Source organism: Podarcis erhardii (assembly GCF_964252035.2).
Source record: "Podarcis erhardii genome assembly, chromosome: 13".
NCBI lineage: Eukaryota > Metazoa > Chordata > Lepidosauria > Squamata > Lacertidae > Podarcis > Podarcis erhardii.
This window is the reverse complement of record NC_138502.1, coordinates 1,900,562-1,917,846: the sequence shown is the minus strand read 5'-3', so window position 1 is coordinate 1,917,846 and position 17,285 is coordinate 1,900,562. Positions and strand designations below refer to the sequence as shown.

Sequence of the window (17,285 nt, the reverse complement as noted above, 5' to 3'; positions counted from 1 at the left end):
TTTCTTTGCGAAATTGTTCTGTTTATTTGCTTTGAAAGAGGCCGAGCGGCCTGGCAAACTCCGTGGCCTCCATGCTGGGCACTCTCTGTCCGGGCGACTCAGCTGTTCATCTCGCAAACCCAGTTGTAGCGGCGGTTACAGTTCTCGTTGCTCCATAGCCCATCGCGGTAAAGATGGGCACAGTGGGCCGGGTGGAAGGGCATTTCGACGGAAAAGCTATCCGGTTCCCCGAGCCGCCAGTCTCTGCAATGAGAGCGAGAGTGTGATAGGAATTTTGAGGTCTTAGATATATGGTAATGTTCATAAGTGTACCAGCCAAGCACGTACATAGATCAGCACAGGAAGACCGACCTGGAACCATTTTGAATTCCTAAACTGAGCAAATTATTTCTCTGCAAGGTCAAAGTGGGAAACCTTCCATTGTCTCTTTCCTCACAAATCCTGTCTTAAGGGCACATTTAATATATGAATATCAACAACCTCAGATATGCAGATGACACAACCTTGATGGCAGAAAGTGAGGAGGAATTAAAGAACCTTTTAATGACGGTGAAAGAGGAGAGCGCAAAATATGGTCTGAAGCTCAACATCAAAAAAACGAAGATTGTGGCCACTGGGCCCATCACCTCCTGGCAAATAGAAGGGGAAGAAATGGAGGCAGTGAGAGATTCAACTTTCTTGGGCTCCATGATCACTGCAGATGGTGACAGCAGTCAGGAAATTAAAAGACGCCTGCTTCTTGGGAGAAAAGCAATGACAAACCTAGACAGCATCTTAAAAAGCAGAGACATCACCTTGCCAACAAAGGTCCATATACTGTAGTTAAAGCTCTGGTTTTCCCAGTAGTGATGTATGGAAGTGAGAGGGGGACCATAAAGAAGGCTGATCGCCGAAGAATTGATGCTTTTGAATTATGGTGCTGGAAGAGACACTTGAGAGTCCCATGGACTGCAAGAAGATCAAACCGATCCATTCTGAAGGAAATCAGCCCTGAGTGCCCACTGGAAGGACAGATCATGAAGCTGAGGCTCCAATATTTTGGCCGCCTCATGAGAAGAGAAGACTCCCTGGAAAAGACCCTGATGTTGGGAAAGATGGAGGGCACAAGGAGAAGCGGACGACAGAGGACGAGATGGTGGGACAGTGTTCTCAAAGCTACCAGCATGAGTTTGACCAAACTGGGGGAGGCAGTGGAAGACAGGAGTGCCTGGCGTGCTCTGGTCCAGGGGGTCACGAAGAGGCAGACATGGCTAAACGACTAAACAACAACATCTGAGGGGTGGTCTTAGGTTATACCCTTCCTGTGATGTATGTATGATGTTTCTGTAGGTGGTCTTGATCTACAGGGTGGCAATTTCAAAAGTCTTTATAAGGCCTTGCACGCCATTATTCTAGGTTCCTCCGTCCTCCTGCATGTGGTGAGCAAGGACCCAGTTGCAACAGATCAATAAAGATCAAGCTTACTAGCTGCTTTGCTTCTCAATATTCTCTGGTTGGCCTCTGTTATTTTCTCCTACCAATAGGGAACCCACTTAAGGACTCTATACGGGATCTTGGATACCCCATAAGGGAAAAGGGCAATTTTTGTTTACAACAAGAACAAGGAAGGGAAAATGGCAGCCTGAGCAAAACTCACGTACCTTGAATGCTCCTGCGAAGGTTCAGGTCAGATCAGAGAGTCACATACAACAAAAAATAATATTTGGAATATACTGGACCCCATTAAAGGTAAAGGTAAAGGGACCCCTGACCGTTAGGTCCAGTCGTGGCCGACTCTGGGGTTGCGGTACTCATCTCGCTTTACTGGCCGAGGGAGCCAGCGTACAGCTTCCGGGTCGCGTGACCAGCAGGACTAAGCCGCTTCTGGTGAACCAGAGCAGCGCACAAAAACGCCGTTGACCTTCCCGCCAGAGCGGTACCTATTTATCTACTTGCACTTTGACGTGCTTTCGAACTGCTAGGTTGGCAGGAGCAGGGACCAAGCAACGGGAGCTCACCCTGTTGCGGGGATTCGAACCACCGACTTTCTGATCGGCAAGTCCTAGGCTCTGTAGTTTAGCCCACAGCGCCAACCGCGTCGCTTGGACCCCATTACATTTGTTTTAAAAAAGGGCTATCTAAGGTATCGAACGGCTGGAGATGCAATAGGGATAATGCTTCTCTAAAACATATGTTTTTTTCATTGCCCTATATTGAAAGATTTTTGGCAGAAGGTAACTGAAACCATCAACAGGACTGTACGGAACAACCTCGCATTTACAGAGCAAAATATCCTCTTGAATTATATAGCCAGCACATGGAACCTCACAAAAGGGCAATGCGAGTGGACGCCAGGTGGGCAGGGGGTCAACCTCACATTCTGCGAATGGTGGGTGCAGTTTGGGAATCCAAAGGGTATATAATTGTAACTTGTTTTGTTTTTATTCTGTTTTGTTATTTGTATGAAAATTGGGAAAGTCGTGGAAGGGAATTTTGGTTTAAGAATGAGTATTGATGTATAAGTATTGATGTTTAAGTTTGGATAAGCTAAGGTTTGTAAAAATAAATTGAGGAAATGGATGAAAGAGAAAAAATAAAATAATAACATGTTAAAATAAATTATCAAGTTAAAGTTGAGAAATAAGTAAAAAGGATTTGCTGAGCTAATAATTTGAATTGGAATACAAGAAGGGGAGGTGTGAGGAGGTCTGAGAAGCAAGTTAAAAGAAAATAAGCAATTGAAATTTTATGTGTTTTTAATTGTTTTTAAGTTTTGTATTTTTGTATTTTTGTCATTTTTTGATTATTTTTGTTTTTGTGTTGTTATTGAAAATGCTAATAAATATTCATTTTAAAAAAAAACCTCACATTCTGCGAATGGTGTAGCCCGTCCCGTCCACCCACTTCCAGACGCCACTAGCCATGGTCAAGCCAATCCAGGTGTTCCGGGGCTTCGTGAGCTGGGCCACAAATTGCTGGAGAGAGAGAGAGGGCAGAAGAAAAAAGTGGTGTCACCGGGGGCAGATTGCGGTTGTAGTTGGTGTTATTAATTGCATTTCTTAGGGCTCATCCATAGTTCCTTTTGCGCTTCCCAGGAAAAACCCCTGTGATTTAGCGCTGGATTGGAACAAACGTCCGTTGCATTTTCCACGGTTTGCTGTTTGTCCCAGTGCAGCAGTAATAATAATAATGATTTCTTATTTATTCCCCCCCCCACACACCAATCTGGCTGGGTTTCCCCAGGCACTCTGGGCAGCTCCCAACAGAAAACACAACAAAACTTGCAACATTAAAAGCTTCCCTAAACAGGGCTGCCTTCTGATGTCTTCTAAAAGTTTTGTAGTTGTTTTTCATTTTGACATCTGGTGGGAGGGCATTCCACAGGGCGGGTGCCACCACCGAGAAGGCCCTCTGCCTGGTTCCCTGTAACCTCATTTCTCACAATGAGGGAACCACCAAAAGGCCCTCTGAGCTGGACCTCAGTGTTCGGCCAGAATGATGGGGGTGGAGACGCTTCTTCAGGTATACTGGACCGAGGCCATTTAGGGCTTTCAAGGTCAACACCAACACTTTGAATTGTGCTTGGAAACGTCCTGGGAGCCAATGTAGGTCTTTCAGGACCAGTGTTATGTGGTCTCGGCAGCCGCTCCCAGTCCCCAGTCCGGCTGCCGCACTCTGGATTAGTTGCAGTTTCTGGGTCACCTTCAAAGGTGTTTCTCCCGCCTAGAGTTCAGGCCAACTTACCTGTTCCAGGTAGCTGGTGATGATGACCAGGTGGGCGTCTTTATCTTCGCAGTCCAGCTTGGCTTCGTCCCAAGACTTGTCCGTTTTGGAGAGCCAGTAGCAGCTGCGACTAAACGGGAGCCAACCTTTTAGGCAGCAGTGGCTTCCCACTTTTTGGGGGAGGGGGGTAAAGAATGAAAGAGAGGTCAAACTCTGACCCACGCTGCCTTGCGAAAAAGAGTTGGCTGGCAAACATCACTTTGAGGTGGTTCCCTCTGTGGGATATCTGGTAAAAACTTCACAGAACCATAGAATCGTGGTTCTCAAACTTAATCCGTTCTGGAAATCTGTTCCAAAACCAAAGCGTTCCAAAACCAAGGCTCCCTTTCTCATAGAAAGTAATGCAAAATGGATTAATCCGTTCCAGACTTTTAAAAACAACCCCTAAAAAAACAGCCATTGAACATGAATTTTACTATCTAACGAAACAATCGATCCCTAAAATGAAAGCAGTAATCAATGTACTGTACTATAAAATAAATAGGACAGTATTGTAGACGATAATTTTTTTTAAAAAAAATAAATATTTCTTAGCTGCACTGATGATAGTCATTGTTTGGATGGGGGGCTTTTATCCATTTCCGCAGTCACACAATCAATCGATCGATCGGAAGCTGAACTGGGTTCACGAAAACAAATTACAGTAACCGAAAAAGCCTCAAAAACAAAAAGGCAAAATAAATAGCAAAAACAAAAACTCCAAATATAGCAGTACCTTGGTTCTCGAAGTCTGTTTGACTTGTGAAATGTTTGAAAACCAAGGCACAGCTTCTGATTGGTGCAGGTGCCCCGGAAACAATAGCCGACAGCCGCGTCGGACGTTCGGCTTCTGAGAAACGTTTGAAAACCGGAACATGTACTTCTGGATTTTCTGTGTTTGGGAACCAAGGTACCACTGTAGTTGGAAGGGACCCCAAAGCTCATCTAGTCCAACCCCCCTGGAATGTAAGAATCTCAGCTGAAGCTTTCCTGACAGATGGCCACCCAACCTCTGCTTAAAATGACCACCAAGGAAAGAGAGGGAGACCGTTTCACTTTCAAACAGCTCTTAATGTAAGGAAATGTTCAGTCAAAATCTCCTTTCTTGTCGCTTGAAGCCACGGGTTCGAGTCCTGCCCTCCGGAGCAGGAGAAAAGGAGCTTGCTCCATGGGGCAGACCTTGAGATATTTGAAGATGGCCATCATATCTCTCAGTCTCCTCTTTTCCAGGCTAAACATCTCTAGCTCCCTCAACCGTTCCTCATACGGCTTGTTTTCCAAACCAGTGGTCACCTTGGTTGCCCTCCTCTACACACCTTCCAGCTTGTCCATCTCCTCTTTAAAATAGGGTGCCCAGAACCGGATGGAGAACGAGGTCATTTGGAGTGTTTGAAAGACAGGTTCTCGAATATGTGCTCTAAGTCGCTGAAGAAGCCACTTCCTATTATTATTATTATTATTATTATTATTATTATTATTATTATTTCTTCGTACCACCCTTCATCCAAGGATCACAGGGCAATTTGCAAGATAAAAACACCGAAATGTACACCTGATGACTTGGAGACGCTGAGAATAATAATAATAATAATAATAATAATAATAATAATAATAATAATAATATTTATACCCCGCCCATCTGGCTGAGTTTCCCCAGCCACTCTGGGCAGTTCCCAATCAAGTATTAAAAACAATACAGCGTTAAATATTAAAAACTTCCCTGAACAGGGCTGCCTTCAGGTGTCTTTTAAAGATAGGATAGCTACTTATTTCCTTCACATCTGCTGGGAGGGCGTTCCACAGGGCAGGCGCCACCACCGAGAAGGCCCTCTGCCTGGTTCACTGTAACCTCACTTCTCGCAATGAGGGAACTGCCAGAAGGCCCTCGGAGCTGGACCTCAGCGTCCGGGCAGAACGATGGGGGTGGAGACACTCCTTCAGGTCTACTGGGCCTTTGAGGCCATTTAGGGCTTTCAAGGTCAGCACCAACACTTTGAATTGTGCTCGGAAACGTTCTGGGAGCCAATGTAGGTCTTTCAGGACTGGTGTTATGTGGTCTCGGCGGCTGCCCCCAGTCCCCAGTCTAGCTGCCGCATTCTGGATTAACTGTAGTTTCTGGGTCACCTTCAAAGGTAGCCCCACGTAGAGCGCATTGTAGTAGTCCAAGCAGGAGATAACTAGAGCATACACCACTTTGGCTAGACAGTTTGTGGGCAGGGAGGCTCTCATCCTGCGCACCAGATGGAGCTGACAGACAGCCACCCTGGACACAGGACTGACCTGTGCCTCCATGGACAGTGGTGAGTCCAAAATGACTCCCGGGCTGCACACCTGGTCCTTCAGGGGCACAGTTGCCCCATTCAGGACCAGGGAATTATTGCAAGAATTATTGCATGAGCCACCTTTCCACAGTTATGCACCCCCCTTTTCCAGACAGACGCTTGAGTGCTGCTCCCCGATTAACTCCTGACCTGTCTTGTTGCTTTTAATGCTCTCCACTTCGCAATTCTGGGTCCGCATGCTGGTCCGCAGTTTAGAGATCTGTTCCTGGAACTGGCTTTTCACTGGATGAGGCCAAAGGGAAATGAGGGTCATTCCGTATGATTCTTCTTGAGCCCCCCCCCCAACGAATCTTCAAGGACTGACCGTTTTCTAAGCAAAGGGCTTTTAAATGGGCTAGGCTGTTTCTGTTACCTGTATTTTAAAGATTTGTTTTCTCACATGGTTTTAATTTTTTTTATGGCTTAATTGCTTTTTAACATAGCTGTCAACTTTTCCCTTTTCTTGCGAGGAATCCTATTTGGAATAAGGGAATTTCCCTTTAAAAAAGGGAAACGTTGACAGCTATGCTTTTTCACCATTATCTCTTATGTGTTTTTAGATTTTTGTATTCCATATACTTTTTGTAGACAATAACTACCTCGGGCACCGGAAAATGCGGGATATAAAATTAGTAGTAGTAGTAAGGTAAAGGTAAAGGGACCCCTGACCATTAGGTCCAGTTGTGGCCGACTCTGGGGTTGTGGCGCTCATCTCGCTTTACTGGCCGAGGGAGCCGGCGTACAGCTTCCAGGTCATGTGGCCAGCATGACTAAGCCGCTTCTGGCGAACCAGAGCAGCGCACGGAAACGCCGTTTACTTTCCTGCTGGAGGGGTACCTATTTATCTACTTGCACTTTGACGTGCTTTTGAACTGCTAGGTTGGCAGGAGCAGGGACCGAGCACCGGGAGCTCACCCCGTCGCGGGGATTCGAACCGCCGACCTTCTGATTGGCAAGTCTTAGGCTCTGTGGTTTAACCCACAGCGCCACCCGCGTCCCTAGTAGTAGTAGTATTCTGCCCTATATCCTCAGGTCTCAGGGCAGTTCGGAGCATAAAATCACAATATAAAATCACAAAACGCATAATCAAATTGAAAATGAAAATAATCCATAATGAATTGGGGGGGAAAGTACGTCATCCCCCCCCCCAAAAAAAACCAGTCTCCTTTTCATTGGGAAATAATTCAGACGGAAATTCCCAGGTGTCAAAAAAGGTTATTTATGTATGTCACTACTGCACCCCATGTTTTGTTAGCCCAAAAATGGAAAACGAGTGAGGTCCCAACTAAAGAAGAATGGGAACTTAAAACTGACGGAATATGTGCAGCTTATGAACCTAACATATAGAATATCTGAAGAAGTGTGCATGCACACGAAAGCTCATACCAATAACTAACTTAGTTGGTCTCTAAGGTGCTACTGGAAGGATTTTTTTTATTATTTTTTATTTTATTTATTTTGTTTTGTTTTGAATATAGAATAAGAGAACAAGAAGAATATACGTTTAAAGAAGATTAGAAGAAGAAGTGGGGGCACTGTTTACACTTGAAAACATTAGCAGCATTAAGATAAATTCAGCAGTGTAAATATGTTTTGATGGATGTTAATAATGGAATACTGAATGGTTTAGTAAAATATACAAGGATTTATGATATGCAAAATGAGCCATGGAAAGAGAAGAAGGGAAATCACCGATATTTTAAGGTTGTTTAAATGAGCGTTCTAAATTGTGAAACAGAAAAATTAATAAAAATTATAGAAAAATAGGAAAAGAAAATGAAAACAACCCAATAACACACACACACACAATTTAAAAAGGGCATTGGATATCAATTAACCAAAGGCTTGGTTGAAGAGGAACCTTTTTGCCTGGTGCCTAAAGTTGTATAATGAAGGGGTATCATTATTAGAAAGGGACGCGGGTGGCGCTGTGGGTTAAACCACAGAGCCTAGAACTTGCCGATCAGAAGGTCGGCGGTTCGAATCCCCGCGATGGGGTGAGCTGCCGTTGCTCGGTCCCTACTCCCGCCAACCTAGCAGTTCCAAAGCACCTCAAAGTGCAAGTAGATAAATAGGTACCGCTCCGGCGGGAAGGTAAACGGTGTTTCTGTGCGCTGCTCTGGTTTGCCAGAAGCGGCTTAGTCCTGCTGGCCACATGACCCGGAAGCTGTACGCCGGCTCCCTCGGCCAGTAAAGCGAGATGAGCGCCGCAACCCCAGAGTCGGCCACGACTGGACCTAATGGTCAGGGGTCCCTTTACCTTTACCTTATCATTATTAGAAATAATAATAGCAGCAACAAAATAGTTACTAACCTAAATTAATAACTAAAAAGTATAGCCTGCCCAAATCCAGGTGCAACCATCACCTCCCCTCACACAGGGGGGAAAACCCCCCACATCTGTCTCACAGCTGCTTCTGCGCGGACGCACCTTCCTTCGCCTCCTCGGTCAGGTTTTGCACCATATGTTCAATTTTCACCAGTTGCTTCAAATCTTCTGTCTCTGGAACCAGCAGAAAGAGGTGAAGTTGGAGGAAATGGTTTGGGGATGTTGCAGGAATTTATGTTAGGGGAGGGCGGGTTGCCCCTCCAGCAGATATCCTGCACATGCAGCCCACTACCAAAATCAGCACTTTTGTGACTTTTGTGATTTGTCCCCACAAAACACCCCATCACAGTTTCTTCCTATCTATTCAAAGGGCCTTTGCTGCACGATACCAAATGTAAGAATTCACTGATCAATGTACCTATGTACTGGCTCACTGGGAAAACTTCAGAAATTCATATAGACAGGTGAGCTCAGCTCCTCAGCAGCCCCTCTGCCTGAGTGATAATCCCTGGCATCCTGATACCTGAGTGCCAGACAGGTAGCCATGCCAGAAATAACAAACCCAGATGAAGACAAAAAGGGTGGGATTAACTTGACAGGGAAACAGGGAAATGTAAAGATCTCTTTTGTTACACTTGATGGGTGTTTGGTGGAGGGCAAGGAGAACCATGGGGCAGGGTCCAGGATGCTCAGATTACGGCCACCAGACCTCCCCTTTCATGATGTAACCGTGATGTAGTTTGGGGGGGTGTAACATGGGGATTAGCTAAAGGTAAAGGGACCCCTGACCATTAGGTCTTGCCAATCAGAAGGTCGGCAGTTCGAATCCCTGCGATGGGGTGACTCCCATTGCTCGGTCCCAGCTCCTGCCCACCTAGCAGTTCAAAAGCACCTCAAAGTGCAAGCAGATATATAGGTACCACTCCGGCGGGAAGATAAACGGCGTTTCCGTGCGCTGCTCTGGTTTGCCAGAAGCGGCTTAGTCCTGCTGGCCACATGACCCGGAAGCTGGACGCCGGCTCCCTCGGCCAGTAAAGCGAGACGAGCGCCGCAACCCCAGAGTCGGTCACAACTGGACCTAATGGTCAGGGGTCCCTTTACCTTTACCTTACACTTGGAAAGAAGATCTGCTTTCTGGACTCACCCTTCTTTTTCAGAGCGGTGATCTCCGCCGAGACCGTGCGGTTTATGCTTTTCAAAGTCTCCTCCATCCCTTTCAATTCACTGACAGATTTCCGACCTGGGGAGAGGGAGCAAACCTCAGAGTCGGCCACGACTGGACCTAATGGTCAGGGGTCCTTTTACCTTTACCCCTCTTTGCCACACCCGCACCCAAGGAGCCGGACATCTCACCAGCCGAGCCACTACTCACCCGTTAAGCCGAACACAGCGACGGCAATCGTGAAGACGCAGATGAGTCCCAGCAGGATGAACACCAGGCGGTGGCCAGGGCAGACGCCTCGTCCCCAGGAGTCCGAGGGGCGCAGGCCGAATTCTGCAGGGATAAAGAAGCCTTTTGAGCCTATTCCTGCCTTCCCACCTTGACTGCTTGCGTTATCCTAGAACGTGGGTAGGCAAACTAAGGCCTGGGGGCCAGATCCGGCCCAGTCAACTTCTCAATCCAGCCCGTGGACTATCCGGGAATCATCGTGTTTTTACATGAATAAAATGTGTCCTTTTATTTAAAATGCATCTCTGGGTGATTTGTGGGGCATAGGAATTCATTCATTTCCCCCGCAAAAAAATATAGTCCGGCCTGCCACAAGGTCTGAGGGATGGTGGACCAGCCCCCTGCTGAAAAAGTTTGCTGACCCCTATCCAAGTATTTCAGAGTTTGATGGGACCCCCACGGGTCATCTAGCCGAACCCCGGGCCATGCAAGAATTACAGCGGAAGAATCCCTGACAGATAGCCATCCCACCTCTGGGCTAATCTACGCCGCTCAGTTAAAACATGAAAAATGTGTTATAGGCAACGCTCTCGCTTTTGGACAGCGTTTAGCTCAGCAGCAAAAAGAGCCGTCGCCTGGCCCTAAAGGGTTAACTTTAGGTGAATCGCCAATGTGTTGAGGAGCCTGGCATTGGAACTGTAAATGACAGGCTCCTCAATGTGCCAGCAAAGGGCGCTATAGAGCAGCGATGTCAGCGGGAAATTGCATTGAGAGCCACTATACTGTTTTTTTAAAGCGTTTTTTCCTCATCGGCGTAGATCCAGCCTCAGTCTAAGGTCCTACGCAGAAGGAGATTCCTGCTTTGAAGGCTTTGAAGAGGGGATCTTTATCCCAGTACTGAAACGAAATCTTCAATTGTTTTTGAATGTCGGTGTTGTTTTTATAGACGGAATTGGTTTATAGATGGAACTGTTTTTCTTTTTTATATACAGTGGTACCTCGGGTTAAGTACTTAATTCATTCTGGAGGTCTGTTCTTAACCTGAAACTGTTCTTAACCTGATGCACCACTTTAGCTAATGGGGCCTCCTGCTGCCGCTGCGCGATTTCTGTTCTCATCCTGAAGCAAAGTTCTTAACCCGAGGTACTATTTCTGTGTCAGCAGAGTCTGTAACCTGAAGCGTATGTAACCTGAAGCATATGTAACCTGAGGTACCACTGTATTAACCTGTGTTTTATATGTGTGTGTGTGTGTGTGTGTACACACACACACACACACATATATATATATGTGTTGTTTTTGCGCCTGTTTTGGAGTTTCATCCACTTTCTAAACTACTCCTGGGTATGTTTTCCTGGATAAGAATATTTTTCGCAGGCACCAATCAAGTTCCCACCTAATATCAATTGGCAGGGAGTTCCAAAGGTGCCGCCACATAAAAAAAGATTGATTTCTTACAGAAGTGGAATGGGTTTTTATGTGGCACCGTCGCCTGGGCACATACAGGGTAAGAAATATGGTGAAATACACAAGGTGAGTGTTTGCGAAAGACAGAGAAACAGGTTGGACAGAGAAACGTACCTCCGCTGCTCTGATCCTCCTCCTTGTCCTCCATATTTGGGGATCTAGTGCCTTGGCGACGCTTGATCACTCCGGGTCAGAGAGGGCATTAGAAACCTGGAACCAGAAGGATGGGAATTTGAAGCCAAAAATCCTGCCCCCTGCAACATAAATCTTGGCTACACCCATGCTTTCAAAGTAAAAGTAGTGGATTTCTCTGAGTTTATAGTAACAAACCAAACAACCTCAGAGTCAATAGATCCCACAAGCCAGACGTCTGTCCAGCTCCCTCCCAGTTGATTTAGGCCAGATATTGGCAAAGCAAAGTCCAAAACGCCGCCTTCAAATTGGGAAATTCCTCGTCATCAGAAACACAGATTTAAAATACACAGATTAATAAACACATCCTCAATCATTAACACAGGCTCTCTCTAAAAACGTACGAAATACAACAGGCACCGGGCTTTGGGTGGTGGTTTAACGCCCCCAAAGGAAAAGCAGGATATTAATTGCAGCCTTCAGATTAAATGTATTTCACTGAAATTAGTTTCCAAACAGGCTGTGATTCAAAAGAGTTAGCAACCACAGTCCATTTTAATTTTTTGCATTATTCCAGCCAGAAAACCCTGGGGTCTCAGTTTGACACGAATTTTGTCTTCCTTGCATTAACCTGGAGCTATGATTTAAGTGAAAAGATTGCCTACTGACGACCACAATTGTTTGATATCGACGCACTGAAATTTCCAAATGGGGGGGGGGGGGAAGCTGATTTAATGCCGAACCCTAGAGTCGGCGAAGACACCTCAAAATTCAACACTCAAAATTATTGCTCTAAAGAGAAAACAAAACTGAGCTACAGAATATTTCCCGGTGGTGGGAAAAACACACAAAACAGACTGCAATCTGAACGCAGTCTGTTTGATTTTCCAGTATGGCCAAATGGATTGGTTTCAGACCCAGATATTTTTCACCCTGCTAGGAGTCGTCTGGAACGTAAGAGCATGAGAAGAGCTCTGCAGGATCAGGCCCACGGCCCATCGAGTCCAGCATCAATTTCTCACAGTGGCCAACCGGGTGCCCATCGTAGGAAAACCGCGAGCAGAATTCGAACACGAGACTTGTGGTTGGATTTGGAAGCCTTGGAGGCAGGGCACAGGCATTCTGCCTAGTAGCCACCAATAGCCCTCTCCATTAATTCTCTTTTAAAGCCGTCACTGCCTCCAGTGGCAGGGAGTTCCACAGTCGAACTCTGCCCTGAATCTGCAACGTTCAGCTCCCTCAAATGCCCATGCATATCAGTGTTATACAAACCTCTTCTCACGTCCCCTTTCGCTCTCCTTTTGCTCCAAACTCAGAAGTCCCAAAAGCTTCAAGTTTTCCTTAATCGGAGGTCGCTCCTCAGCTCCCCCAACACTTCCCTTTCAGAACAACCCACAAGCAAAGATAAAATTCTCGAGGCGGACGCATGTGTGTGGGAAGAAACACAACGATCCGTTTCTCCCGACTGCGTCCAGATTTTTGGAACCAATCGATGTTTCTACGGCTCCGGCAAATGGATCATTATCTCCTCAAAAGGACTGACAGGCAGCCCTTTTGGATTGGCTCCCAAAGGGAGTTGAAGCGTTGAGCCGAAAGGGACCCAGGGGTCATCTAGTCCAACCCCGTGCTGCTGCAGGATTTTTCCCAGACAGACACGGGTTCAACGAGGAAGGTCCGATTTATTGACTGCACAGGGCTCCAGCGAGATACATCTGAAAAGGCTGGAAGCCTCACTTTAGCCGCTGGGGGCTCCTTTTATAGTGAAAGACTATAAAACCTCCTACAGGGTTATTTCAGAAATGAGGAACCTCCATCAGGCAGGCAAAAATTAAAAAAGCGGAACTATACTCATGCAGGCAAGAGAAACAGAACTTTTTTAGCTTCCCTTCCTGTCCTGTATGCCCCAAACTGCGAGCACGTGAAGATTTCTCGCTGATCTGTGCAAGTTTAAAAACAGACACTGCAGGGGTACCTCAGTTTACGAACTTAATCCATTCCGGATGTCCGTTCTTTATATACATGGAACCCGGGGCAAAACCACCACCCCCTGCCACCCCCTTGCGACACCACTGATCCCTGTCAGGAGTTCAGCCTACACTCGAGGAGGACCCTGGCAGAGACACATGCCCAACTGGCATGTTCTCTCCCTCCTGGTCGATCGGGAGCTTCAAAAGCTTTCTTCTGCCCAAACATCACAGCGACCGATGCCAACAGACACTGGCACACTTAGAGATCCGCAGAGTTTGTGCATCGTATGTGGCAAACCTCAGCAACTCAGCATTTTGGCTAGGTAAAGGTAAAGGGACCCCTGACCATTAGGTCCAGTCGTGGCCGACTCTGGAGTTGCGGCGCTCATCTCGCTTTATTGGCCGAGGGAGCCGGCGTACAGCTTCCCGGTCATGTGGCCAGCAGGACTAAGCCGCTTCTGGCGAACCAGAGCAGCGCACGGAAACGCCGTTTACCTTCCCGCCGGAGTGGTACCTATTTATCTACTTGCACTGGCGTGCTTTGGAACTGCTAGGTTGGCAGGAGCAGGGACCGATCAATGGGAGCTCACCCCGTCGCAGGGATTCAAACCGCCGACTATCTGATCGGCAAGTCCTAGGCTCTGTGGTTTAACCCACAGCGCCACCTGCGTCCCTAGCATTTTGGCTAATCTCCTTTATTTACATATAAACACACACACGGAGCACTGCAACATGGCTCCCTCTCTCTCTAGCAGCATCAGACAGCAAAGAGGAAAAGAACAAAGGACAATAGTCCCACTTCATGGAACACAGGAACACAAACATCCTGTCTCCGTCACTTCCCAGGAGGTGGAGTCAAAACATAAGTGGAAGACAACAATCCCATGACTGCAATCACGGAGCAGGAATTCTAACATTCCCTGCTTCCTCCTGCTTGCATGCAAGTTCTTAGGCAGCGTGAAGCCTCCCTTCACAGCTGTGAGATCCCCGCCCCGATCCTGCTTACACGCAAGTAGGAGTTGGGATCAGGGCTGCTCCGATAGGCAGCATGCTGGGCCATGTTGCATTTTCCTCGCCTCTCTGCCCTCCTCCTCCTCCGGGCAAGCAGCGTCGTTTGGGCGGCAGCGCCAGCGGCAACTCGCCTCAAATCACCTGACACAGACCCCCCGCGGCCGCCGTGGCTACCTTACCGTAAATACCCCAGCCCAGGCAGCTGCAAGAAGAAGCTGGCAGCGGCGGCAGGTTAGGGGCGCAAATTACTTGCCTTGCCCCAGGTTAGGGGATGCAAATTACTTGCCTTGCCCCGGATTAGGGGGCACAAATTACTTGCCTTGCCCTGGATTAGGGGGCGCAAATTACTTGCCTTGCCCCGGGTGCTGACAAACCACGCTACGCCGCTGCTTCCGACCAGCTCCTGAAGCCAGCCAGAGCCAACTGCTCCAGGCTGCTGAGAATGCTGCTACTGCGTTTCCCGGGGAAATTAGATGAAATTCAGGGACATTCTGGGGATGGAATTTGCCTGGGGATTTATTTGCAAATCCGGGGACTGTCCCCAGGAAACAGGGACATCTGGTAACCATAGGGTAGAGGATCTACAAGCCAGAGGGGCAATAATCATAATCATAATCATAATTTATTATTTGTACCCCGCCCATCTGGCTAGGTTTCCACCCAAGCCACTATGGGCAGCTTCCAAAAAGGTTAAAAATACATTAAAATACCTTCTTTACCTGATTTTCTGTCTCTCTATGGGTCTGTTTGCTGTCACCCTTCCCCACAGTGACTTTCGCTATGGACTCCTCGCCCCCAATCTTTGAACTGTCAACATCGCTCATCTGCCATGCCCAAATTTAGACTTTTCCGGCTGCGGGAAAGGGAGATAGCCTTTCGCTGGCTCCGACACAGCCAGCCCTGGACCCTGGGCCACAATACACAGGCCAACTTAAGCCTGGCTAATAATGTTCTAACAACGTATATAGCCTGTATTGTTTCACAATTCTTGAATAAAGAACATATGGTGGAGATACAACTAAAAAAATAAATCAATATTGTATGAACAAAATTAGAGAAGGTAGTCAATCAATATATCTGAGGCAAACAAGCCTTTCATTAGCCCCAATCCTGCAATAACAGAAGCTCAAAGCGTAGCAACAAACCAAGTTAGACAATATAGTGCATCGGTATAGAACAGGGGTAGGCAACCGAAGGCCCAGGGACCGGATCCGGTCCAATTGCCTTCTAAATCCGGCCCGCGGATGGTCTGGGAATCAGTGTATTTTTACAAGCGTAGAATGTGTCCTTTTTATTTAAAATGCATCTCTGAGTTATTTGTGGGGCATAGGAATTCGTTCATATTTTTTTTCAAAATATAGTCTGGCCCCCCACAAGGTCTAAGGGATGGTGGACCGGCCCCCTCTGCCCTTGTAATAAAAATTTAAGGTCTTATACATAAAATAAATGCTGCATTGTGTAGAATATGAGGAAGCCAGGGCTGAACTGATACTACCCTTGCTGGTACTTTTTCCGGGAAAATCAGAGGCTCACTATGTCAGGTTCCTATTGGAAGACCAGACAAATGCTAGAACATTAGCAGTGGCAAAGTTTTTATCGGTGGTTGCAAGAACCAATGATCCCTATATTCTGAACAATATGCTTGTTTAACCTGGAGGTAGGCTGTCTGAATTGTGTATTGTTTTGTAATGATTTGTTGGGTCTCTGGACCGTAATAAAGATTGATGATTAAAATAAAAGTTCATAAATGTAACAATATCTGGAGCACCACAGGAAAGGCCTGGAAACGATGCCTTATGAGGAACGGCTAAGGGAGCTGGGCATGTTTAGCCTGGAGAAGAGGAGGTTAAGGGGTGATATGATAGCCATGTTCAAATATATAAAAGGATGTCACATAGAGGAGGGAGAAAGGTTGTTTTCTGCTGCTCCAGAGAAGCGGACACGGAGCAATGGATCCAAACTACAAGAAAGAAGATTCCACCTAAACATTAGGAAGAACTTCCTGACAGTAAGAGCTGTTGGACAGTGGAATTTGCTGCCCAGGAGTGTGGTGGAGTCTCCTTCTTTGGAGGTCTTGAAGCAGAGGCTTGACAACCAGATGTCAGGAGTGCTCTGATGGCGTTTCCTGCTTGGCAGGGGGTTGGACTCGATGGCCCTTGGGGTCTCTTCCAACTCTAGGATTCTATGATTCTAGGAAGACCTTCCTGAAACCATTTTGACTCCCAAGCTGACCAAATGTTTTCTCTGCAAGGAGGGAGGGGGTGAGGAAACCTTCCCATTGTCTCAGGAATTGGGAAATCGCCATCTCAAAGGAATGGCCAGACTACCAGGAAAGGCAATCAGATAAGGCATTATCAGATAACCTGGCAGACAGGGTAAAAATAAGGCACTCAGATTTCTGTTGTAGACCGCCTTTTCTGTGATGTAGGTATGATGTTTGTGGGGGGGGTAGTCTTGGGCTACACCCCTTCTGTGATGTATGTATGATGTATGGAGGGGTGGCCTGGAGCTCCAGGGCAGGGAATTTAAAATGTCTATATAAGGAGGGGCACACCTTGGTTCTGGGTTCCTCCTTTCCTGCGTGAGAGGGGAGCACCCTGTTGCAACAGATCAATAAAGATCAGGCTTACAAGCTGCTTTTCTTCTCAATATTCTCTGCTTGGCCTCTGCTATTTTCTCCGACCGATGGAGAACCTACGTAAGGACGCTATACGGGCTCTTGGGTACCCCATAAGGGAAAAGGGCAGATTTTGTTTAAAACACCCTGAGATGGGATCCTGCTCTCCTCCCCCCCCCCCAAGGCAAACAGCAAGGCCAAAGGGATGAGCACAGCTGGGGGGGGGGTCTGGGAGGGGTGGTCAAGGCAGAACACAAACCCAGATGCTTGACCCTCCCCATTGTCTCTTTCCTCACAAATCCTGTCTTAA

The 17,285-nt window shown here is 47.0% G+C and overlaps 1 protein-coding gene across 2 annotated transcripts; it reads right to left on the bottom strand.

Moving 5' to 3' along the window:
- LOC309326795 (asialoglycoprotein receptor 1-like) lies at positions 1–15,092 on the bottom strand. 2 transcript variants are annotated; one of them, XM_081835811.1, is made up of 9 exons: positions 15,069–15,092; positions 11,363–11,458; positions 9,764–9,886; positions 9,536–9,631; positions 8,494–8,565; positions 6,213–6,305; positions 3,724–3,872; positions 2,848–2,954; positions 1–243 (listed from the first exon to the last, which is right to left on the bottom strand). In XM_081835811.1, exons 2-9 carry the CDS (start codon positions 11,394–11,396, stop codon positions 99–101), a joined length of 819 nt encoding a protein of 272 aa, XP_081691937.1. In that variant the 5' UTR covers positions 11,397–11,458; positions 15,069–15,092; the 3' UTR covers positions 1–98. The 2 variants fall into 2 exon arrangements, with proteins under 2 accessions (XP_081691937.1, XP_081691936.1); XM_081835810.1 differs by lacking the exon at positions 15,069–15,092 and adding an exon at positions 12,653–12,781.
- Between the last annotated feature and the right edge of the window lie 2,193 nt (positions 15,093–17,285).